This window comes from Phaethon aethereus (genome assembly GCF_964289735.1).
Source record: "Phaethon aethereus genome assembly, chromosome: 2".
Classification (NCBI taxonomy): Eukaryota; Metazoa; Chordata; class Aves; order Phaethontiformes; family Phaethontidae; genus Phaethon; species Phaethon aethereus.
The window spans coordinates 98,239,189-98,265,727 of NC_138582.1; the positions used below are offsets into that span (position 1 = coordinate 98,239,189).

General features: G+C 47.4%; 1 protein-coding gene across 1 annotated transcript; it reads left to right on the forward strand.

Annotated features, from left to right (window-relative positions):
- Positions 1-950: 950 nt before the first annotated feature.
- On the forward strand, positions 951-17,008 carry GCNT2 (glucosaminyl (N-acetyl) transferase 2 (I blood group); the record flags this gene model as incomplete). Its single annotated transcript, XM_082014680.1, is given in 5 exon segments — positions 951-1,297; positions 12,228-12,529; positions 12,532-12,801; positions 15,336-15,428; positions 16,602-17,008. Coding segments are annotated over 5 exon segments (1,203 nt in total). The 3' UTR covers positions 16,793-17,008.
- Positions 17,009-26,539: the final 9,531 nt, after the last annotated feature.

Consider the following 26,539-nt stretch of genomic DNA (forward strand, 5'->3'; position numbering starts at 1 on the left):
TGCCCCAAATGTACTGTCTCATGGCAGGAGATCCACATGAATGGACTCACAGTTGGAAGAGAGAGTTACCAAGTATTTCACTTTAGTCAGAGCCATGCCACAAGCTCTTATTGCATAAACATGTTGTTATACCAAATGCATGCACCGCTCTTAGAAACAAGAATGTCTCATCAGAAAGCTTAAGGTTAGCTTAAGTAGTTTAAATAGCAGGTTTCACTAACCCAGTTCTTTCTGATGGATGTAAGCCCGGAGCTCATCACAACTCATCCATGACACTTAGCAGAAACTATTTGGCAGATTTCAAATTTACAAATGAAGAAAACATTGCTGCAAAAACATGATGGCTCTGGTATAATTCTACACAGATGCAAAAAAGATTCTCCACCTTCTTATATGTGAGCGTTGGTGGCCTTACATGGTAGCACAGTGTGCTGAACAAGCCTTTCATAATTCTGAAGCAGTGATGTCTGATACACTTGGGTGGTTGGAAAAAAGTTCCTATAAGTAAAAGAATAGAATTATACAAGAGGGAAATATGAGGTTTTCCTGGAACAGGGTGCACACACAGGAAGTTTTACAGCTATGTGGTACATGCAGGGAGAGTGAGGAGGGAGCAGTTAAGAACACACCCCTACATTGAATTCAGGGACACTGTGAAATACGTAGTGCTGGCTGTTCATTGCCAAGCCAGTAATTATGCAGTATGTCTGTTTAATCTTCAGGGTGCTGTGAGGCAGTTGTTGTTGTTCGCTACTTATGCTGCTTCCACATCAACGATGACTGGGAAACTATGAATACTGAGAGTAAGGACAGCAGCTGCATACTTACGCATCAGATGTATGCAAGCATTCTCCAGCAGGAAGCAAGTGCAGCCAGCAAAACAAGCTGTTCGTGGTGTCTGATCTGACCTCTTTGCAATATTTCAAGTGAGACTCTTTTTCTGAGCAACAATGAATACACTCAGATATTGCTTCTTCGCTGTTCTGATTCTCAGTGTTTCACTTCCATTTGTTTTCTATGCTGTTAATTTGCATGCGCAAAAATGTCTTAGAAGGCTGAACTTCTCGGTGAGTTCAACTTTAGCAGAAGCATGTAAAGCACTTATTGAAGATAAGGCACCCTTTCTGAAGGAAAATGCTTTAAAAACGTCATTCAGAGAATCCAGTTGCACGGAGTACATCACGCAGAACCACTACATCACCCACGCCCTCTCAGCCGAGGAGGCCGCCTTCCCCATTGCCTACGTCATGACACTGCACAAGGAGTTTGAGACCTTCGAGCGGCTCTTCAGGGCGGTGTACATGCCCCAAAATGTCTACTGCGTCCACGTGGACACCAAGGCGCCGGCCCCCTTCCGGCAGGCGGTGCGGCGCCTGGTGGGCTGCTTCCCCAACGCCTTCCTCGCCTCCCGGGTGGAGCGGGTGGTCTACGGTGGTGCCTCCCGCCTGCGGGCCGACCTCCACTGCGTCAGAGACCTGCTGGCCTCGGCCGTGCCCTGGCGCTATCTGCTCAACACCTGCGGCCAGGACTTCCCCTTGAAGACCAACCGCGAGATCGTCCGACGGCTGAAGAGTCTTGGGGGGAAGAATGTCACCCCCGGGGTGCTGCCACCACCTCACGTCACTGCCCGCACCAAATACGTACACAGGGAGCAATTATACTCTTTCTTTTCTTTCATGCTGTGGACATTTGTGCACAAGACACCCCCACCGCACAACCTGACCGTCTATTTCGGCTCTGCGTACGTGGCCATCACCCGGCCCTTCGCGGAGTTTGTGCTGCAGGACCAGCGCGCCATCGATCTGCTGGCGTGGTCCGAGGACACCTACAGCCCCGACGAGCACTTCTGGGTGACGCTCAACAGGATCGCGGGTGAGTACGCCTTCACTTCTGTTTTCTGTAGATACACACATTCACACACAGTTGCACCCATGCACGCACAGATCCATATATCTGAGGTTGATTTTGACAAAGCCTAGATGAAAAATTTAATCAGATCATAACTGATATAAAAGGCTGATCTATCAAATAAGCTTACTTGCCCTTTTTGACCGTTGAGAGGGAGTTGACTGTTCCGTGTGGGATGTGCATTATTTTTCTGTGTCTGAGCCAGAAGAAGCCCAGAGGATCCAAGTTCAAATTGAAATCCTTGGACATTTCATCTGATTTAAGCCTTTCACCTGTAAAAATTGAGATGAAGAAAAGAGAAAGGATAAAGATTAAACTATGTAAGCTATGTAAGCATTGCAGTGAACGTGTTTTCTACAAGATGTTCATTTTGCTGGGGGGAAATTTTATTTTTTCACAAATAGAAGTGAATTCCTCTCTCTCTGTCTATTACTCCAGAGCCAGAAAATCTGAGTTCAGGCTAGAATCTGCTTCTAGTCTTCACATGCTTTCCTGTGGGCACACACACATGCACAAACACCAGCTCTCCTGTAAACACATACAAAAACCCATGTACTCATAACTACTGCCTAAACTCCATTGTACAAGATCAGGGATTTTTTCAGAGAAACAAAATCAGAGTGAGTATTTTCATCGTTACCTTATGTATTTACGACTAGTTTTACCTTGTTCATACAACGGGGAAAGGCTCAGAAGATGCACAGGACCTCTCCCTCATGCATACAACTTTTAGAAGCAGCTAGTACAACTTCACTGCTCCTGACTCCCTAGAGCTTCACAGCAGCCCAAAGCAGGGATGTGAGGAATAGAAGCAAGGATAAATTTATTTTCCTGTCTTTTTTTCTTTCTACCCTCTCCCTGCTGTAACTTGTGGGAAATGAAAACAGGGAGCAGTAACAGAGAGGCAGTGCACGTCTACTTTAACCTAAGCATCAGACTGTGGGTCCATTTTGCAAGTCCAGTCTGCTTTCTGATTATCACATAACTCTATGAGAACAGTGCTCGCTCTTCTGATAGCTGTATTTTACAACTGGCATGCACAAGATACAAATAATTACTGATCGAGATATTTATGGCACAATCATCAGCATATATTATTTGAAGCTAGCTGACTTTTCCAGGAAGCTAGTTGCTCTGACCTTATTATAGTCCATTGCCTCAGAAGACATAAACCTCAGACCAGATATGTTCTCCACAATCAGGAAGCCTCAGGTGGTTGCCATTTGTTGTGCTGCACTGTGCAGCTTACACAGGCTGTGTATTTCATTGTTTATTTCCATGTTCATCACCATATGCTTTCCACTGTTGCACATTGTTAACTTTTTTGGTGCTTGTTCTCCTTGCATCCGAAATACGCAACATTTCCACAGCAGATACATTTCCTTCCTCTTCCTTGTTTTCCCTGCCATCACTTCAAGGTGCCTGGCCAAAAGTGGCCACGCAGCTCTGACAGATGTACTCAGGTGCTGCTGCTGTCCAGGATTTTGAATCCAAACTTGTAAGCGCAGTACAGGGTGTCAGACACTCACCTGAAGTCAGATCCAGAGCTCTGAGCAGCTCTGGAGTGAGAAGTCTTCCCTCTCAGTGCATGGGGTGTTAGCCTGGGACTCCATTCCCAGCTCTAACAAAAATCTCTTGTCCACGTTTGACCAAGCCACTTCCTTTTAGCTTTTCAAGTATATCAAAGGGTGTCAGGTGGCGGTCCAGCTGTTAGAACAAATAGCTGGAGGCCTCCAGGCAAGCAGAGAGATCATTTAAGGACCAGTTTGGATTGACAGCATATCATGAGAGAATTAACCAAACAGATATTTGTAGTTTCAGACAGCCATGATAATCTCAGTTCAGATAAAAGATAAAAAAAGACTGTTTGGTCCCCAAATCTTAAAATAGCTTGCTCATTACCCAGAGTCATGCAATGAAGACCAAGAGGTTTTTTTAGCCCCCTAAAGTCTAAAGACTTTCAAATCTCATTCAGTTGGTTTTCAAATAAGTCTTAACTTATCTAACCTTTATCTCAGGCCACTTATCTCCCACATGACTCCTGTGTGACAGAAAATTCTTGAAAGTCACTTTTCAGATAAGGAAGAGAAGCATGGGGAAATCAAGGGAAAGTATTTACAAAGTATGTAGGCCTGAAATGACTAGCCCTAAATCACTTCCCCCAGGTCTCACAAGAAGCATGCACCACCACACTGCCGGTCAGCGGCCACGTCCCAGGCCAGCAGTGTAACCACTGGGCCACCTTTCCCTACTCTTCGGGAAAAAGGGGAAGAAAGAGCAAGAAAGTAGGTTCTCATCACCATGGGAGAGATGTGCACCCACAGTCCTGTCATCTGAATGCTCTTCCAAGCCAAAGTCTTGCCCCCACTTCCATGCAATATGGTCACAGCACATGCACGACTTGGGATACCAGCAGTCTCAGGTGATAATCCCTCAGGGTACACACTGGTATGCACATTGACAAACACATAGGCTGGTCCACTAGTAACTTGCACATGGTTTAAGTAGGAAAATAAAGGTTAGGAGATGTAATAGCAGCATTCTCATTCAGAGACACCAACACGCTTTTACAAGGGGGATCAGTGCAGTTATTTCCCATTCACAGAAGCAGGCAGAAAGGGGTGAAATGGTATTCCCAATGTCTTAAACCAGATGATGGGCACAGCCAGCACTGGAGCACTGGCACTTGACTCCCAGTCTAATGCACTAGATTAACCTGCTTTTTCAGAATTGGCTCACCTGCAGAATAACAGAGCATGGCTAAACCGTCACTTCTGCACCAGCCCCGTTTCTTTACTAAGGCTGAGGGTGCACAAGATGGCTGAGCGCTGAAAACTCATTGTTGCCAAAATAGGAAATTTTCTCCTGCTCATCCCTTCCCACTCCCTTATGCTCACCAGCCCTGTGCCGTGAGCTTTGACAGTTCAACTCACTCGATCTGAAGAAAAACAATCTCCTCCTTTTTTGAGTCTGTGAATTGAATTGACTTGGTGAAGAATCTGACCATCACTGAAGTCAGCACAAATTAAAGCTGGGGATGAACATGCAGATGTGAGCAAAAAAGAGAGGAAAATGGGAAGGAGAGGAGGAACAGGAGCCAAACCTTCCCCTTTCAGTGACAGTGACCCACGAGCCTGGCTCAAGCCACCTTCTACAACTCCACCTGCCTACAGGCATTTTTTTAACATCTGAGTTAGGGAGGGTAATATTTAATATTATTAATTAGATATAATAGTAGTTAGAAATATATGATTAGAAATATTTAAAGACATTGCACGTGTTTTATCAATATCAACAGTTTCTGTACAATTTTCATCCCAATGCAGATGAGGTGTATTTGGGGAATGCAACACTGCTAGATGAACATATTTTTGTTATTGCATTTAAGATTTATTTCTAGGAAATGAGGATAAGGAGATACAAACTTTAACTTCAAAGTCCCATGGGTTATATCACTCTTGAAAACTTTGCCTGTTTAAAACTCACATGCTCAGGTCTGTGCTAAAGCTTTTACCTATAGGAAGTTCTCCCACAGTGATCCCAATGAAACAAGACGTAGCTTTGTCTGTTTTAATCTTCAAGATTATACCATGCACACCCTCCAACTGACAAGTAAGCTATAAGGAAATATTGCAGAGTGCATTCTGAAAGCCAAAATAAATATGTTAAAAGGGCTAGCCCATAGTCTGATGAACAAATGTCATCTGTGTGCCACAGGTAGTTTACTGCAATATCCTGTAAAAATAGCATCTATTTTCTACTTTGACCTTTCTGCTAGGTGCTGCTGACACCAGGTTCATCTATACGGACTATCCTTCTGTTTTAAATGATCTGGGTTAATACCATAATCCTATAAAAGTCTGTGCTGGCAGGACTGAAGGGGCTTGGTGGTTTTGGGAATGAACAGCCAGGGTGTTCAGGGACAGGGAATAAATCACCAGAAGCGCACAGCACACTTTTAGGTAAGAAGCTCATCACTGTGACTGAACACACTTGTGCGTATGCAAAGTAAATCTCTTTCCTAGTCTCTTGCATCTGTTCTCCAAGTTTCTTGTTCAGGTTTCATTTTAGGGAATTTCTCCCAAATTCAGGCATGCCAAGAATGTCCTATTTTATGCAGACCCTTTCTGGAGTCCCTCTTGGGACTTGGCAAGTTGGCAAGCTTCTTGGCAAGTTGGCCTCTGTTCTCCTTGCCCGGTTACAAAGAGACCAGAACTGTTACTTGCAGCCTGGGAAACATACCCGAGGTGTTGTCTCTTACCTGCTTTACCAGAGTACGTGCAACGGCTGCTGCACGTGGTGGGGACAGCAGTGTTTTAATAGTCGCCATCTTTAGCCTCAAAACTTAACCAACACACATGGAGATGCCATACCACTGACAAAGTAAATGAGGTCTTGGCTATTTAGTCACGAATTGATGGTGGCAGAGCATCCTCTTCTGCACAGAGCCTTTGACCAAAGCTAGCCCTGAGGTGCCCTTCACTCTTCACCAGTGGATATGAAGGACCTCTCCGTTCCTAGGGGCAGGAGTTGCTACATCTGGGGCCATGGCTACAGCTGGATTTAAAAGTGAACTGCAGTCAAGACTCAAGAAGCTGGATGCAGAAGCAGAGAATTTTGAGAACAACTCTTCTGGGGTCACACTGGACGGGCACAGTGGGGTGTTCCATTGCGATATCCAAGCTGGCCAAACACTACAAGCAGTCCAGGCATAACAAGAAACCCAGCTGTGACCAGGAGAAACTGAGTTTTGCACCTGCACTCTGATGCTTTTGGGGAAGGATTATTCCTAGCAGGGTGCTGCTCCCTGAGGGTTCACTGCGTGGCTCCAAAGAAATTGCATCAGCACAACTGAGGGGCCTGTGCAGAGCCATGAACGAGAGGAGCAAGAACTTCAGGAATATGCTTCATGTGGCATTGTCACTGAGGGAAACGGGTGAGGAATTGCTGCCACGCCACTAGCCGGTATGCCTCCAAAAGGCACTGCGTTGCTGCACAGACAGAGCACAGCGTTCTGGACGCAGGCTTTGCACAGACACGTTTGCTTTGCTGTTTGTGGTTACACAATTAATGTTTTACTTGGGAACAGAAGCGCACTTCTGAAGTGCTTTCCATCCAGCTGTTCCCCTCCTATGGCACGCTAGTTTTATCCAGATAACCATCTTAATGTGCAAGGGCTGGATTCCTTCTCTGGTGGAACCAAACCAGAAGATGTGCCTTAGCAGCACATCTAGTGCACTGCAGCAGCTAAGGGGGACACAGGGATCCCAATCGGGGAACAGCCTGCACCACTGCCAAGCGCAGTGCTGGTCCTACGGTGCACACCAGCAAGTATGTGCCAGTAAAAGACTCCGAAATGTCGAGGGCTCACGTTGCATAAGTAGCTAGGTGACGCCTGCTTTTTCACAGTTGCTGTCTCCTATCAGCATGCCATTTTGGTTGGTCCTTTAGCTCTACGTTGCTCCTGCCTGAATATTCTTTCCTTGTGTTCTGTGACTTGCCATTTCCCCCGTGCTGAACCTCATCTGTTTTTCAACATTCACCTTTCCTATTGCTTTCCTTCCCTGACAGTAAATCCAAGAGATTGCAGGTTCTGGCACTCATCCAGGATCCTTTTTCCTGGATACCACAAAAAACCCCTGCATGAGAACATTCATGTCCAGACACAGCTTTTTCCACCTCACCCCAAGTCCAGCATCAATAACCTCATCCCAGTACCCATTGTCTCCAACTCAGATGCACATAGGGCAGAGAAGTGTGGGGACACATTAGGCTACTGGGGGATCGCTTGTCTTGGGCATCGGTCTCAGTTTTGCAGAGATGCAATGAGTACTGCCAGTCCCAATATAAGAGCTGTTAAATCCTTAGCAATGCCCTCAGGCTATGAGCTGCAAGAGAAAGTCTGCGTGTAGCAACTGTCTGCTACAGAAAGCACCCACTCATTCCCTACCCTGTACGAGTGCCCAGTGATGTTCTGGCAACTGAGCAAGGCTGCAGGCGCATCCCGCCATGCTAGAGCAGCCCTTCTGAGCTTCCATGCAAAGGCCCTAACATGTGGTTCCGTTCTCTCCCCTAAAATGCTGGCGATGTAGCAGTGGTGCCATGCTCCGCAATTCTTTGTTTCCTGTCACTGCAGAGAGTGACAGCAACTAGTTTGGGGTAGTTTGTATTTACACGGAGTGCAAGGTGGTTAGCAGCCGTGCTGGCCATTAGCCACGGTAATGGACCTCTCTTCCCTGCTCTTATTTGGGCTGGCACAAAATTGACCCAGCCACCCATGGAGAGTATGGTCTCACCTTTGGGGTGTGCCTTGGTCAGGCACATCCCTCCACAGAGATCATGAGGGGCGCTTGGTGGTCACTTGGTGCAAGGGAAGCTGCGGGTTTGCAGGGAAAGTGCCAGGGCAGAACCACTTTTTGTCTTGGTTTCTGCAAGAAGCCTGCAGAATGGGGACCAGCTGTGGGTCATGTGTCCCACGGGGGGGTGGGGAGGAGCACCATGTCACTTTTGCTCTTGTGCCAGCCCAAAAGGGACATTGAGTACATAGCATGCCGTCACTGCCTGCTGCAAAACCAGACAGACTTTGCATCAGTGTGAACACGAGGTAGCTGATTACTAGAGGGGGAGTAGCCCACAGTGTCCTGTGCAAGCCCACAAACCCAGACCACTCTCCGATCTTGGTGGGCAGATCACAGAACCACAGGGCCTCCAGCAGCTTCCCATCAAGCACAGGCATCTGGGCGCATCAGTAACCTCAACTCGGTTTCTTCCAGTGAGGTTTTTTCTCCTGTTGCTGCTAATTTGACACAGAAATTGGGAATCCATGGAAGCTGACGTTGCATTCCAGCTTGTTCTTGCTTTTCCAAAGATTCACTCAGCTGTGTGCCTACCACAGTTTTAAGCGGGTTTGACACAGTTGAATACTGTGTCTGTCTAAGTGCAAAGAATCACTCACCTCAGCTCTATCCAAGCAGGATGAAGGTTGCTAACGTATGCATTCATTTTGTCAATAATCGGGAAGGAATGAAAATGATGGATAGTTTTGTTTGTAAGGGGAGTGTTAAACCACTCCCAAACTTTGAAAGTATATCTGCACCACCCTGATGGCAACTCTTTGGTTGGGAACTGAATGGTAGACAGAAAAATAAGGAAGACAGTTGGCATACAGTATGTCTCAGGTAATGTCAGGCATGTGGTGGGTAATGCTGTGAGTCAAGCTAATATGCTCTCAAGAGAGATGGGAGTTGTCCTTTTTAAAATTTCACTGGAGTTTATCTGAAGGAGTAGCTTTACATCCAAACAAGAGCTGGTGGCTCTCAAGGAACATTTCATTCACATCCCTTGGATGTGTGTGTGCGCAATACTAGAGTAAATACCAGAAAATTCTGAGTAGCACTGCTAGTGCATTAATCAATCACCTTAGCCAATTACTTATTTTAAGTTTTTATATGACCATTTGCTTGTACAAACAGACCTGTGTTTTTTCCAGATGATTTAGCTTGCACTGAGCTTCTCGCTACAGCAACTTAATCATTCAAACTACTTTGGTACCCCTCCATCCCACTGTTTCTAGACAGGCGCTTCTCCGCAATGCACGCATCATACTAATATGCACTATTGTGGTTCTGTTCTGTCTGCTAAAATTGTTCCTTTTGCTTAGCTTAGTTCCCACCCTTCCAAAGACAGACAGACAGAGATGCAGAAGCTTTTTAATATGACTCCAGACAGTGATGCTAGTTGACTGAACCACGTTCTAGAAAAAAAAGTATTTTGTACCTATGTCTGCAGCATTACTCATATAACTAATCCTTGTTCTCTTGTTCATATTCTCCATTATTTTAATGACACTTCCTGATTGAGCAAGAACTTCTCATAGAAATAAGGCATTAAAAAGCAGGGATTTTCCTGTGACTGTTCTTGAGTCTCATGCCCACAAAGCTGTTGTAATCTCATCATCAAAACCATCCTCTTTTGAAAAACCTGCTTAAGGGAAGATGTTGCAACACAGTTGCAGCAATCACAAAAACACCTTCTTCATGGCAGAATTTCCTGAAAAATTACTCTTGTCCTCCATCCACCATTCAGATATTATAGTTCATCTGAGAAGATACAATTTAAAATAGGGTTTAGTCTCTGTGCAATCCACAGTCATTGGAATTTAAGTACTGTTTTCAAATAGGAGCAGTACTTTGCTTCACAACCAATTGTTTGCTTCTCACTAAAATACTACTTAGTGATGATGGGATAAGGAAGGGTATGTCTTTAAGAAGTCTTTTTGAAAAGCCACAGCTAATAAATGGGCTTGTGTTCCTTTGCTTGATTCTCCTTTATCTTTACAACTATCAGGCATTGAAGCAATAGGCTTCAAACAGCACAACTCCTTGAAAAACAGAATCAGATGAGAGTAATTTAAGGAAGAATTTTTTTCTTTCTAAATTCTGGCATCAGATAATGTCTCTCACAACTCATGCATGTAACCAACTAAACTTCAGTCCAACTGCAGTAACAGAGGCTTTCCTTGAAGTTCCCAGAAGCTGAGTTGCCAACAGCCCTTATTTTTCTTAGGGGGGAACTCTGGTCAGGCCACCTGAACCTGTCCCCTCCTTTCACCTGTGAGCAAATTCATCTGACCACACCTAAAGCTGCGTTACGCGTGTTGAGAGACAAACCCTGCTGCCAGCACCCTGCCTGGACAGCCAGGGTGGAAGTTGGCAGAACCATGCCTGAACGGGTGCCGAGGTGGGCACCAGTGGTTCAGGCAGAGCGGCTCTCCCATCAGATGTCCTCGGCACCCAGCGTGTCCCCACAAGTCCAGCTCACTCCCACTCCGGAAAGCAGGTGTTTCCTGAACAGCCCTGTAGAGTTCAGCTCCTCAGATGCAAGACTGCAACCCTGCCAAAGACACTAGAGTTAGTTTATGGGTCAATAACAACTCAGAAAAAAAACTCCTTAAAAACTTATCATCAAATAAAGCTACTAGAACCAAGACCCTTCCTTACTATCCTTCAGATAATTCAAGACAGGAGGTGCAGTTTAGCTCTCTTATGACTGTCAACAGCCTGACTGTTCAAGGAGGTAGCATGCACTGCCTTAATTCAGACCACTGTCTTTGAAGAAGTAGTTTTCAATAAGCTCTTTCTTTTCCTGACTTTTATTTATTTGTCTCCAGGTCTGCTTTAAAGTTTGACAATCTTGAGTTTATTTTAGTTAACCCCTCGCCCCTCCATACACACTTTTTTTGCATTCACGTATACGACTGAAATGAACATTTACGGCGACAAAATACAAAATTGAGCCTTTGTACATTTTTAAGGAGGGGTGGTGGTCTTTTTTTCTCCATTGTTTCAATCTCATCTTGAAAGAAAATCTCTTCTTCTAAACACTCCCCCATATCTTTACTAGCCACTTCCCACCCACGGACAGGTGGGAGAACTTGTCCTGCAGGGTGAACAAGAAAACAGTCAGACCAGGATTTCAAAGCAGATCATCCTTGTATGATGTCCTGCGAGCCCAGTCAGACAAATTCTTGTTGCTGTACAGGGTTAAGAGGTTACCATTTCCATCCTACCTGCATGAGCTTCTCTCCATCCCCCTAAAACTGACAGTCTAACTCTGATTTCTCCCCATGGCAGCTCTTTAAAATGACAAAAGCTGAAAAAAAGCCCAAGCCAAACCTAACTTACTGTTAGAAAACCTAAAAATAGATTGGGTGAGCCTGGGAATGAAGCCCTGTGTCCACGAGTGGGACTTCTCGTGCAGCCAGGAGGGCTGCGAGCGCATGGCCGGCCCACAGGGCGTAGGGAGCACCCCAGGGTGCTGGGCCAGCTGCGGGTGGTGGCAAGACTGCCCTTCTCGTGCATGGGAGGCGGCTTGTGGGGGTGCGTTTCATGGGTCGGCCTTGCATTTGTGTCCTCTTGGGGTGGGACCGCTCGGGAAGCGCTGGCCAGGCCGGGGGACAGGCCGAGGCTGGCGGTGTGGGCCATGCAGCGGTGGGCAGTGGGGCTGCTGGCAGCTGCCGTGGTGCTGCTGGGCGCCGCCATGTTGCTGAGGCGCGGCGGGTGGCGGGCGGCAGGCAGCGGCGTCTCCCCGAAGGCCACAGCGCTGGAGCGGGCGTGTGGCATGCAGCTGGTCGGGCCGGCTCCCTGCCTGCGAGGCGCGCCGCTGCAGCCAGCGCCGGAGGCAGCCCCCTGCGGCACGTACGTGTCCTGCAGCTGCTACATCACCCGCACCCTCTCAGCCGAGGAGGCCGCCTTCCCCATCGCCTACGTCATGACACTGCACAAGGAGTTTGAGACCTTCGAGCGGCTCTTCAGGGCAAGGTACATGCCCCAAAACGTCTACTGCGTCCACGTGGACACCAAGGCGCCGGCCCCCTTCCGGCAGGCGGTGCGGCGCCTGGTGGGCTGCTTCCCCAACGCCTTCCTTGCCTCCCGGGTGGAGCGGGTGGTCTACGGCGGTGCCTCCCGCCTGCGGGCCGACCTCCATTGTGTCAGAGACCTGCTGGCCTCGGCCGTGCCCTGGCGCTACCTGCTCAACACCTGCGGCCAGGACTTCCCCTTGAAGACCAACCGCGAGATCGTCCGACGGCTGAAGAGTCTTGGGGGGAAGAATGTCACCCCCGGGTGCTGCCACCGCCCCACGTCACCGCCCGCGCCAAATATGTACACAGGGAGGGGACTGGGCACAATGCGTCGGGGCTGGTCACTCCCTGGCTGCAGAAGCCACCCCCACCCCACAATATCACCCTCTACTTCGGCTCCGTGTACGTGGCCATCACCCGGCCCTTCGCGGAGTTTGTGCTGCAGGACCAGCGCGCCATCGATCTGCTGGCGTGGTCTGAGGACACCTACAGCCCTGACGAGCATTTCTGGGTGACGCTCAACAGGATCCCACGTAGGACATCAGGTCTGCAGAAGGCATGGGGGTCCCCTCCCCAGCACCTGCCACCACTTGGATGTTGCATGGTGCCAAGTCTTTTTGGTGGCCACCATGGCTCACGTCTCTATGGAGTTGTTTCCAGCTGTGGCTCTTGGTGGTGCCCAACAGCAGGTTGTCACCACTCTTCTTGTTTCACATGGAGAAACATCCAGGTAGATGACAGCCCATGTTGGCAGCACTAGTGGCAAGTGAGTAAGGCATACTGAACCTCCTTGAGTTTGATGTCCTAGACCTTTATCCACTTGGCTGAGCTGTCTTCTGGGGGGAACAGCACCTGTGGTTGGGTAAGGGAGATCCCAGGGGTGATGGGTTTTGCCCTGTGATGGGTTCACGGGTGCCACAAGCCTTCCTGCTTAGCAGCAGCTGCCCTGTCCCATGAAGGCCCTAGGACATAGCTTGGTTAACCAGCAAAAAAAATACTCTATGTTAATATACATTTTAAATGAAGTTATGAAAATCAGGAAGATGGGTTAATTAGCCTTAAAGAAAGACAGAGGTCAGAACTGGAGATTAAAATGTCAATTTTACTTTAGTTAAAATCATATGTGAAGGACTTAGGTTACCAGTCTTTGCACAGATCCCACAACACCAAACCAGTGCTATTATGCATTTCGTACAAGCTCTAAAAGCCTTTGTTCTCATCTCATTATAGATCAAGGAAAATGGCTATCTTTTCAGTATACAGAGTTAGTACAAATGACAGATAATAATACAAATGTTATGAAGATATTTTCATAAAAATCTGCATGGTTCCCTCCCTGCCACTCAAGCGTTTCCCTTCAAAGGAAAACAGGAGGAAGTAGGAGTAACAGGCTTTAAATATCGCTATTAAAAATCTGGAAGAAAAACACCTGAATATGTTTAACTTTTCAAACAGCTTAACTTTTGCATCAGCTATGATTAGGCTATTACCAGGGGTTATTAGTATTAATAGTAATAATACTTAACACTGTTATCACTATCGGATTCCCCGCCCCTTGCGGGTACAACAGAGATTGACAAAAATGGCAGAGTTTTGCTAGCGAGGAGGGGTATTCACTACGGGGGCCTCTGGGGTAGGGGCTGAGCTTCAGTGGTGCGTGAGCAGCGTGAGCAGCGATGCCCCAGCTTGCCTTGTCACCCCCTCGGCTCCAGCCTCCCTCTGCATCGGGGTGCACGGGAAGCGGCCGGGTTGGTACAAACCCCCTCCTCCCTGGTCACATCACCAGTGAGTGCTGGTGCTTCTGCTGCATTTGGTAAAAAGCTTGAGTCCCAGGTACTCCTCAGCAGTAACACTGCAGTAATTCTTTGCATTTGAGCATGTCAGTCTTTTCCTTTGCTTTCCGTTTCGTTAGGAGAAAACAGAAATAACGCCCACGTTTTTGTACCTGCTGGCATGCACGTCAGTTCCACACACGGTGCCTGTTCTGCCTTTTGGTAGCTCAGGTACAGCACTGGTCATTGCTTGCTGGGCAGGAAAGAATAAAAGATGGTTAGTTTTTTCCAAGCAGGCAAATAAGTTATACACAAGTGTTTGTGCTACAGGGAAAAATTTGGGCTTTTCCAGCTTCTCTTAGCGAAGTGGTTTGTACATTGGGTGGCAGTTACACAGACTGTATCACTGTTTTGTTCTTCAACAATTGATTCAGCCAATCAGAAAGATAAAATTTGCTGAAACAGGTGAGTTCATAGAAAGCTTTTATTATTTTATACCATTGCTTTTTTTCCCCCCTGTATTCTGAAGGCAGATTTAGGAAGTACTTCAGTGAACTTCTTTCACTGAATTGAATATGATGCTGCAGTACAGATCAGGCATGGAAGTTTCCCTAGCTGTGCCTACCTGATCAGCTCTTGCTTTCTGTGTTCAGCTTTCCCCCTTAATTACTTAAAATGGATGTTTGCCAGGTTATAGCAGGACTTGATCATTTACTGACGAGGAAAGGCCCTCTTACCAGTTTATCTCATCTCCTAAATAGGTCTTGTGATCTCCCTAGACTTACACATATATAATTATATAACATTATAGGCTATAATGATAATAATACTTCAGCAACTCCATCCAGTTATATCATACCTGGATTTCTTCTGTTAGCCTCTTTTCTTAAAAAAAAAAAAAGGGGGGGGGGAAGAAAAAAGGAAAGTACTTAGCACTAAATTCATGTGAAGGTACTAGGTGTTGGTGGCCGGTGTTCAAATAGTCCTTGGAGGGCAGTGCTGGTTGGGAAGGTGATATGAGTGATCGTACATGCATGCAGTATCATAGTGGGACTGTTGCAAAAGAGGGATTTTATTTCTTAAGTAAAATGATTAGGTCTCTTGGGCTGACACTATCATGAAAATTGCTTTCATTGGAGAAACCTGACAACAAGGTTAGCAGCCAGGCATCTGTCAATGAATGTTCCTAAGTACTTCATCCCAGTTCTGTGGAGAAAGGTCCGAGAGTGGACATAAACCTGAACACATAGCTGTTAAAAAAAATAATTATTTGATTTTCTGTTATCTAATTGCAGGTGTCCCAGGCTCCATGCCCAACGCATCATGGGAAGGTGACCTGAAAGCGGTGAAGTGGATTGATATGGAAGAGAGACATGGAGGTTGTCATGGTAATGTGTACATTTTTCTCCATTTCTTCTTCCTGTTCATATAGTGAAAAACACTTGACTGTTGTTCCTGTACTCCTACAGCCTCTAATCATCATGTGAGAGTCTTTAGACAGCACTTCATCAGAGAGAAGGCATTAAAAAGGAGTCATCTTCATAGTCCATACGTGAATGATAGCAGTCACATGAACAATGAGAAAGCTGTAGCAGTTGCTTCTTCATCAGGAATTTTATAGAACATATCAGCCTTGGAAAGGGGGATATCTGGCAGCACTTTGGGCACACATGAGTTAGCTGACTATTTTTTTGAAGGCCTCGGGGGACGTTTCTCACAGGTGGGTGGGAATAGCCCACGTGTATGTCCCATGCTGGGATACAGATGCGCTAGAGCCAGCAGCAATGTGCAGGGCAGGTGTCCTGCTTGAACTTGGACAAATCCCAGCTCTCAGCTGGGCAGCGATGTCTGCCAAAGCCACAGCTGACAAGGAACCTAAGGAGCTGCAGGCTGACAATGATGGTTCAGCTTTGAGTTTTCCTATGTCACGTTACTTCATGACATGACATTAGCAGTATCTATATGTATGGCACATTTAATTTTTCAGCCGCTGGTTTGTACATTGCATACTGCTACTGCTTCTGACATCTCCAAGTCGGATGAGAAAGAGAATACCAAAATTCTAATGATATAAATTTTATTTCAATACTTCTGAATTCATAACATTGTTGTTTGTGTTGAGGAGAAGATTTTGAGAACTTCAGTCAGCTTCAATTACAGCAGTTTCACAGTGGCATAACTAAATTGAAATCAGTGAAATTACACCAATATCATCCAGAATTTGTTACTGGAAAATCTAGTATGAATAAAAGTATCAGTTTCTCTTCGCTGACAGAAGGAAATTCCCCTTTGCTGTGTTTCAGCCTTGCCTGAGAAAGAGTGTCAAATAGTAACTCTTCTTTTCTGAGCTATCTCCTTAACTTTGCTCATTATTTATTCTGAAGTAACTTTCTTCATTTCATCCCAGTATTCGTACTTATTCCCATTGCATGTCCAGTAGGATTTTTGGCATGTTTGTTGTGTAGGAGATTATTTATATTGTCTGTGCAGATAAAACTTCTCAAAAAGAATGATTTGGATCCTTGATTCTGGCATTGCTTTTTTTCTTTTTCTTTTGGCAGGCCATTATGTCAGAGGCATTTGTGTATATGGAACAGGTGACCTCAAGTGGCTTTTTAACTCCACCTGTATGTTTGCAAACAAGTTTGAGCTTAAAACATACCCCCTGACTGTGGAGTGCCTGGAGTTGAGACATCGGCAGAGAACCTTGTCCCAGAGTGAGGTTCAGGTGGAACCCAACTGGTATTTTTAGCTAGCAAAACCCTAGGTTACAACATCAATAAAAGCGGTCAAGAGAACAGCAGCAATCTTAATTTCTGCTGTGCCAGAAGCATAAACTCATGAGACAGGTTTCTTTAGGATGTTCTGTAGATGCAGCTCATGTTGGCTTGTCTCACACTGCCTGCAAATCTCACCTTCCACCTAACACCTGGAGGCCAAAGAGCAAGAGATCCAAAAAGAGACACCAGGTGAAAGCTCCTCTTACAGCTGGAGGAGCTTTGCACCTTTTTTAGTGGGCTGTTTTCCAGCCCCAACTTTTGTCTTGCTACACTGTCATTGGTATCTTTTTCTATAAAAATATAAACAGTCATGCATCCCTGGAACTTCTCATGTCTAGAAGACAAGTGTGCACATTTGGTAAGCAAAAAGGTAATGAGTCACAGTCAGTAAGATCTTAAAAGCAGGAACACAACTGCTGGCTATACATACAGGTACTGTTTTGTCAGAGATACTGATATTTACTGCAGAGAACTGATGGAAAAGCACTGGAAATGGAATAAAGATGTTGCACATCCCAGATCTCACCTGTTTTTTAAATATCTGTTGGGTCAGGCTTTTTAAGAGAAAACAGCATCTTTTACTAGATCTACTACATCAATGGGTGTGGTTAGAAAAATCAGATAGGCTTTCAGGCACAGGAGCCCGTCTCCATGTCTGAAAAACGAAGGCTTGCTTATTTGTCTTACTTGGCCAACTAACAGAACTGGAAAAAATAAAAATACCTCTCTACATGCAGATTTTGGCCTACCAGTGTCCTTAGACAGTCATGTGTGAGGACGCAGAGGGAGAGATGGAAAGCGGAGAAGGAAGTAGCAAGATACGTATTTTCAGGACTGAACGAGCAGTAACTGAGCTTTGGCAATAACTCAGTAATTCTGTGTCATATTTTGATACGGCATAAGCCTTCTTCCCAAGTTTACATCCTTTCATCTTCATATAATGGTTAATGCACATACTTAACCATGGGGTTCACTTCTTTGCAGCCCTATTTTTATTCCCCAATAACTGCCGCTAGAGGGAGGCCAGCAAATATCTGAGCAGATTCTCCCTTCCAAGTCTACATAACCCTTTAAAGCACACAAAATCTCAACCGGACTAGGCGTGCCGCAGCGAGAAAAAGATCAGGGCTCAGGAATATTTTAGTACGGCAAACAGAAGGTAAAAGTTACGGGTATCGGTCATTGTGTCCTAAGAAACAAAGCAAGGAAGCAAAACTATGAGTGCTTCTTCCTGTAGCTATGACGGTCGTATTTACGTGGCGTTTTAGCAGCACTGTTGAGTGACCTAGTCAGCAGCACATTGGCTGTATAAATCGGGATGCCTGAACACAAGGAGAGTATGTGCTGGCTCGCCTATCTCTCTTCTGAACTAGTAAAGATGGCTCACAGAGTGCCTCTTGAACAGCAGCAACTTATGCCAACTGTATTAAACCATTGCTAATTTCAGGGTCTTTTAGAAAACAGGATTGCAACCTGCAGCAGTTCAGAAATGACAACACATCATATTCAGACATCCTAAAGCATGGCTGGTAACCCCCAGGGAAGGGTCTGAACAGGCAGGACCTGCTTCAGTCAGCTTATTCTGCATTATTCTGCTACCAACACTTAATAACACGGATCCCTGCAGAAAGGCACCAAGAATTCATCTCCAGAGCAGAAGTTTGGTGGAAATCCTGTTCAGTTTTTTGGGGAGGGGAGAAGAAGGGGGCTTTGCTCACTTGCTGCCATGGTGGCAGCTGAAGAGAAAGGTACGTCCGAGAGAGTCATTCTTTTAAAGAGGGAGCCTTTAGGGTGGCCAACTTGAGAGCTTTGGAACCAGCCCCCCCTTTGTTTTATGAAGCTGAATATTCCCCAAATTGAAATGTAAAAAAAAAAAAAAAAAAAAGGCATTCTCACAATTTTATGTGAATATTTAAAGTAGTCCAGAGTACAAACAAGATTGCATTTCGTTGCTCAGAGTCCCCAGGCAAATGGCAAAACATCACCCAACAGCAAGAAGCAGTAAACTTGGAAGCTTGAAACTATGAATATAAAAGGATGTTGTACTCTGAGCCTGAACAAATACAGGTATTTTAAGACTGGGTTGTATTACCTGTTTGAGTAAGAACCCAGAAAAACATCACAACTGGTTAGTCTATTGAGAGACCTAGATTTCTGTCCCACCATGATTTAGAGTTCTATTTTTTCATGAATACTATTCCATGTTACATTTTTCTGGAAGTCAATTAATTTGTTTTCATTGTGTGCCTGATTTTGGGGCGCAACACCTGCCTCATCAGCCTCTTTTTTTTTTTTTTTTAAGAAGGAACGAACATTACAGTTAATCACTGTTTGTTAAGTGATGTGGAAAGGAAAGAAAAGAGGGAACAGAACAACTTCTGGCGGCCGAGTTCAAGGAATGCATCTGAACCAATGTGACCTAACAGCATTAGCAGTACAGCGACTGCGGTGCACCTCCGTAGAGGGAGCTTGCTCTGGGGAGTAACCCACGTCACTATCTCCTCATTTCCTACAGTTATGACGGGAGGGGAGGGAGGAGAGTAAACTCCTTCTCATCTGCCTTTCCAAATCAGTAGGAACAGCGGAGCAAAATTTTCAGTTCTGTTCAGTTGCTCGCTGAGAAGCTGACGGGGATGAGGCACATAAGGAACTTGCTCTCTCTAACGAGACTTCCAAACAGGTCAGACTTTCCACTGAAGTCTGTTTGACTTGCTTAGACAACCCACTGGATGCCTTTTTGCTTTCTGAGCTCCCAAAGACTTCTATACGCCTTGCCCAAGGAGCCAAAATATCACTGTAAGATATAAGGCATGTGCAACCACAGCCTTTTGGCTCCAAGGACAGTCAAATGAGCGCAGGAACAGGCTGCGCAGGGAGGCCGTACAGTCTCCATCCTTGGAGGGGCTCAGGACCCCCCTGAAGTCATGACAAGTACATCTGCACAGGCTGCCATCACTTCGGGATCGCAGCTTAGGATTCATGCCTGTGAATGAAAATCAACAGTCCCCTTTCCTCATTCCTAACCTTAAGAGTTTTTTTACATATCGTGTGATGCTGTACAAGCAGCTCCAAGACCCTGCAAACTTCTGGCCTGTCCTAGATACCTCAACATTTTTCCTTAATTCCGTAGTGTCTCAGATGTTCAATACCTTAAAAATGAACGAGAGAAGCAGCATGCATTCCTCTTTTTGTCACTCCATATGTGAGGTAGGGAGGAGAGGACGCTTGGAGGAGCTAGCATTGCACCTTCTGTCAGTGGTAGGGAAGAGACGTCACCTTTGCTTCGCCCCTTGTTTGCTGTCATCTTAGCCTAGGACAAAGCTTGGGCTCGTCATTGGGGTTTGTTTAACTGGCCTATTAATGCAAATAGGTAGTTGTGCAAGACATGGAGCACTCTGCTATGCAGCTCTACAGCGTAGGAGTTGGGCTTGCAAGGGGACATATGAGCTGACAGGGCTGGTGCTTGCTAAGTCTCAAATTAAGTGGAAAAGGGTTTTAAAGTATCTGTTGGATGTGGGAGTTGAGAGTTTCTTTCCAAGCTTTCATTTTCCTCAGACATGCTATCTCTTCAGGTCCAGCAGGCATCGTCAGGTGCTCGTTTTCCACCCCACAGTGCAGCACCGTGAAGTTAACACGTGAGCTGAGACACTAGTGAGCTCCCAGGGCCTGACCCAAGCGAGCAGGAAGGGCTGCAGACTAGGCTGAGCCGGTGCAGTCAGCGCCCGGCGTGGGGCGATGAGCCGCGCTGCCGCAGACGGAGACCCTGCACCACGCATTGCCCGGGGCCCGCCGACACCAGCAGGAGCCGTAGTTTCAGGCTTACGCAACACGCGTGGCCGCAGGTCTGCTGTTCCCCGTCGTGAACAACCTGCGGGTTTCATGCTATTTCCCTTTCAGCTGAACACACCCAAATACTTCCAAAAAGCCCCCCCCCCGGAAGATGTATGTTCTGTGCAGCGAAAAATGCCCGCCAGCGCTTTCCAGGTTGCAGCAATTGTGAAAGAGTCCCCAAGAGCACAGCTGGGAGAGCGGGTCCCCGAAGAGCAAGATGCGGCGCCGTGCCTCCCCGTGTTCACGGCACGGCTTGAGCCTGCTATTGCAAACTGGGCATCAGCGCAAAGGCTGCCCTAGGGGCCCGAATTAAATTCCCTGGCAGCAGGTCCACGAGCAGGATTTTTTGAGGAGAAGGGAGAGCATCTTAGGCCTAGCTTGTGGCTCCATGTCTGGCAGCAGTGCTGCAAAAGCCAGCCTAAGCCAGCGGGCTCCCAGCCCCCCTGTTCCCACTCCTGCTAGGTTTGTCCACGTCCTAGCTCTATCAGTTCCCCAGGCCTCAACTAAGAGGCCAAGCAGTACTTGTGACAGCCCAAAAGAAGGAGTGGCAGAACTAGGAGCCAGGCAGCTGCTCAAGTTGGGTCTAGGGACAAAAAAAAAAAAGCTTATCAAGGTATCATTTTAACTTCACTTAAGAAATGAAAGTAATGTGGATGTATACATGTTTTCAGTTTTACCACTAATATTAGGCACCACCTTAGAGGTCATATAGTAGCCAACTAATATTGGTCCAGTATTGGACCCCCTGCCCCAAATGAATAACAGAAATGGTATAAGAGAAATGAGAGGTGACATTGAAGTTACAAAAGAGACCAAAAGCCAAGCACTCTTTAAGGGTTTGTGGTCTGTTTTGGTTTGCTCTCTTGCAATATTCCACTCCTCTATTAAAGTACACTGCCTTGTCCTCCAAACCTTGTCTCAATTTGTGGGCACCACAGCTACCACAAACCCACCATTTTGGCACCCACAACTGCAAGACCGAAGCTTTGATGCACGTGAATAAATCATCGCATAGCCACAGGAGGCATAAAACTAAAGTAGCCGGTAGGACTGTCTTCTCACTGGCTGCTGAGTCAGTTGCTGGCTTCTAATGCAGTTAAAACATCAAAGACTCTGGTAGACCTGACTTCTGTGTGGATTAAGTACAAGCTGCAGCTGCTGCAAACATCAGGAGGGATGGTGCCAAGACCTGCCTGTTAGCACACACTGATTCAGAGGTCAAGCTGCAGCGTTATGCCATGACGTGAAGGAATACAATGTCCTCAGTTTCCACTAGGAACCAGCCTGTTAACGTACAAATATCTAAGGAACATAATATCTTGACATAAGGCTTAAAAAAGGTTTTACTGGCATTACTCTGCACCTGAGAGGCACTTTTGCTGGCCCTCTGCAAATAAATCCACTCTTAATGGATGTGAATGAAGTTGGATTTTCATTGCTCCATATTCACAGTACCACCCAACCTATAGCTGCAGTTTTGCTTGCCATCTCCTTCCTCTTCCCACACTAGAGCCAGGGATGATTCAGAGCTCTGCTAACAGAGGACCACCCGAGGAAAGGTCTTTGCCTAGCACGTCCTGCTGGCTCATAGCTTGGTGACTGCCAGCAGAAATGTTAAGGTGGCACGGTGGTGGTGGTTTGCTATGTGAGCATCAAGGCTCGCTTGTAGGAATGATCAACAACTGGCTGGTGTGTGAATGTCATTTTTGGGAGGGACACCTGAAGAAGCTGGAAGTAGGCACTAGAAATAGACCTTAGAAATAGGCACGCAAGGCAAAACAATGGCAGCAAGTAGGTAACAGGTAAACCTTACTAGCTGATCTGCTCAGCTATGTCAAACCGAAAGAAAAGATCCTTCTTTAAACAGAGGAGCCAGCCTGGTTTTGATCAGCAAGTCATCGCAAGCAGTCATTAGCACTGTATTGGCTAAATGCTTCAAGCTCCACTGCAAACCCTACCTGCCTAAAACACAAATATTTGCAGCGCATCTAATGGCACAAAAATGCAAATCAAGTTGCCTCCACAAAAGACAGCAAGCTTCAGCAAATGTGATCCATAGTCTTAGTCTTTTCCATGCACCCACTATTAATGGCAGTAGAGGAGGTCTTAAGAGGATATATGGAGCTCAGAGCAAGGGGGACCAGCGAACATGGGGACAAGTAGGACACCTGGAAAGATAGAGAAAGCCTTAGGACAAAAGCAGGGATAGGAGAAGGAAAACAAAGATGGGAAAAGGAAAACACAGCACATGAGAGCATGAACTGAGAATGTGAAGAGCTGGTATGCTAAATAGGATAAAAATACTGTTTTGGTAGGTGTCATTTGTTCAGTGTAAGCCACTTTTTCCAGATAACCAACGGCAAACTGCTGGTTTGCCATAGAGCTCATAAAATTGCAATAGGTGACCCTTGTTGGTTTTGTTTAGTGAAAGCCTGGCAAGCATATGAACTTTCTTCTGGTCGAAATACATTTGTGCTAGTCTTTTAACCATTCATATACAACAGAACAAAGGTCTAGCCGGCACACCTCTTCTTCGGAGCCTTTTATGGAAGCAGGTGTGGAGGAAAGTTCATTGCCTTGTGAAGGGGTTGGTCTAACCATAGTTTGCAGCATGCAAGCTTCAGATCTTCTGATTTTTTTTCCTTGCAAATATATCCAGGCCCAAGAATAGCTACCATCAGTAGTGCAGTTGGGGGAAAAAAACAAGCCGCAAAACAGAAAGCATGATCGACAAATCATTTGCGTTGTTCTACAGGCAGGCCTTGAAACTTGCCAAGTTCGATAAACCTTTGGGTACACATTAATGAACAAGCTCTGCCAGGGGTCAGAAGGTCATTTGCTTCTTGTGTCAGGTGGGCCTCATGATATTTTCCTTTCTGTGAAAAACATAAAAGATCTTGTCACAAGCACAAACCTCAGTTCTCAGTTCTCAAAGCATGGCTAGGAAGGAAGGAGGCAGAGATCAGCTGGGAAACGTGCACCGATTTCACGGAGATTGTGTCACACAGAATCATGGACCAGCTGAGGTTTGAAGTGAGCTCTGGAGACCACCGAGTCCAACGCCCATTTCTTAAAGCATAGTCAACTTGCTCAGGGCTGTGTCCAGTTGGGTGTTGAGTATCTCCACAGATGGAGACTTCACAGCCTGCTGGAGTTCCTCTGCCAGTGTTTGGCCACTTTCACAGTGAAAATGATTTTACTTACATTTAAATGAGATTTCCTTTCAACTTGGGCCCATTGCCTCTTGTCCTACCACTGGGTACCACTGGGAAGACCCTGGCTCCATCTCCTTTACTCTTCCCCATCAGATATTTATATGTATTGATAGGATGCCCTTGAGCCTCCTCTCCTCCAGGCTAAACAGTCCCAGCTCTCTCAGCCACTTCTTGTATGAAAGATGCTCCAAGCCCTTAATTGTCTTCATAGCCCTTGGCTTTTGGATCTGCTTTAGTATGTCCATGTCTGCCTTGCACCAGTGAGCCTAGAACTGGACCCAGCACTCCAGCCATGTCTCACCGCAGAGCAGAGGGGAAGGATCACCTCCTGCGACCTGCCTAATGCAGCTCAGGGTGCTGCCTACCTTCCTGGCTGCAAGGGCATGTTGCTGCCTCATGGGCAACTTCTTGTGACACCTGGGGATGCCCAAGGCTCTCCAACCCACCAGCCCCAGGCACCTCTCCACGGCCCCAGGCTGGGAGAGCTGCACCCTCTCTCAGGAGCTGGGACTGCATCCAGTGCGGTGCTGGGGCAGCCGCTCCACGAGGCACGGAGGATTGTGCCCTGTAGCACATCACCATCGTCACTCAGCATGCACATGCTGTTGCCCCGAGAGTTTCTAGGGAATGCAGATGCCTTCTTTTGGCATCTGTATTGGGCTTACGTGGCAAGGTTGTGGTAGCAGGGGGCTGCAGGGGTGGCCTCTGCAAGGAGATACCAGGAGCTGCCCTTATGTTGGGCAGAGCCAGCTCCAGCTGGCTCCAAGACAGACCCATCGCCAGCCAAAGCTGAGCCCATCAGCAGCACTGGTGGTGCCTCTATAATAACATCTTTAAGAAAGGGTGAAAACGCTGCAGCTGTGAGAGAGGAGTGGGAAAATGTGAGCGAAACAGCTCTGCAGACACCTGGGTCAGAGCAGAAGGAGGGGAGGAATGCTCCAGGCACCAGAGCAGAGGTTTCTCCCCCCAGCCTGTGGTGAAGACCATGGTGAGGCAGGCTGTCTCTCTGCAGCCCATGGAGCTCCATGCTGGAGCAGATCTCCACCTGCAGCCTGGGGAGGACCCCATGTTGGAGCGGGTGGACATGCCCTGAAGGAGGCTGCAGGCTGTGGAGAGGTTTGCTGGCAGGACCTGTGACCCTGTGGGGGACCCACGCTGGAGCAGTCTGTTCCTGAAGGACTGCAGGACTGAGAGGACCCGGGCTGCAGCGGTTTGCGAAGGGACTGTCTCCCGTGGGAGGGACCCCCACGCTTGAGCAGGTGAAGAGCGTGAGAAGGAAGGCGCAGCAGAGATGAGGCATTACAGACTGACCACAACCCCCGTTTCCCATCCCCCAGGGAGTCCGAATGATGCTGAGCCTGGGAAGAAGGGCAGGAGGTGGTTTTGTTTTATTTCTCACTTTCCTACTCTGTTATTAATTGTCAGTAAATTAAATTAACCTCCCGAAACCGAGCCTGTTTTGCCTGTGTCGGTAACCAGTGAGGGACCTTTACTCCTGCGGGACCTACAGTAGCCCACTCACCCAGCCGGCCACGCAGGCCCGGCCCCGTCCCGGCGGCGGGCGCGGCCTCCCCGCGGGTGCCCGTCAAGGCCGGCGGGCGGGACCTCCGGGGGAGGCGGTGGCGCCGCGGGGAGGGCGGCCCAAGGTCGGAGCGGTGGGCGGCGGGGCGAGGCCTGAGGCTGCTCGCGGCTCCGCTGCCCGCAGATGGAGTACGACTGGCTGGGCTTCGGCTACGCGGCGCTGGTGGCGGCGGGCGGCGTCGTCGGCTACGCCAAGGCAGGTGGGTGCCGGCGGCGGCGGGGGGGGTGTCCCGGTCCTGCCCGCAGGCAGCCCTCCGCTCCGCCTGGCCCCGGCCCGGCGGCGGGTGTCCGAGCGCTTCGGGCGGGAGGGCTGTGTCGCTGCCGGGACGACCTCCGGGGCTGAAATCCCTCCCCGGGAGCAGGCGGGATGCCTGCCGGCCCTCAGCGCCCCGCGGGGGGCGGCCGCCGCGGCAAGCTCGGGCGCCCGGTGCGGGTCCGCCCCGGGGAGCGACCCCGGCAAACCCTGCTGAGTCCTCGTTGCCTGGTAAACGGTGCTCGGCTGAGGTCTGCAGAGTATCTTAGGAACTAAACCAAATAAAACCCACTCCAGTATCTTTGGTTTGGTTTAGATTGGGTTTGTGATTTTTTTTTTTCTTCCCAGTAATCAGAGTGAACTTGGAAGTGCTTTGGTTTGGTTTGCAGACTGGCTTTATACGTGTTCTTTCACGAACTGCTGTATTTTTCATTTTATTCCAGGCAGCGTCCCTTCTCTAGCAGCTGGTCTTCTCTTTGGTGGCTTAGCAGGACTAGGTGCCTACCAGCAGTCCAAAGATCCGAAGAATGTGTGGCTTTCCCTTGGTAAGTTTGCTTGGCACCCAAGTACTAAGCATTACTGGTAGCAATGGGAAGAGTAACCTTTTTTCAGCACGTTTCAGCCTACCAGTGCCCTTTTATTTATACAAATGTTGTAAGCGGTGGCAGGACCTCCTGCCCATAGCCAGGAGGTATTTGTGTAAGAGCCCGCTAGCTGGTTCTAAGACCTAGGTTGTCCTTCTGGAAGCCAGAGTTGGTGAGAAATACCTATATCCTCTGCCAGATGAGATATGGTGTTAAACTAATGTGGGCACGGGAAAGGTACGTGAGAAATGTTTG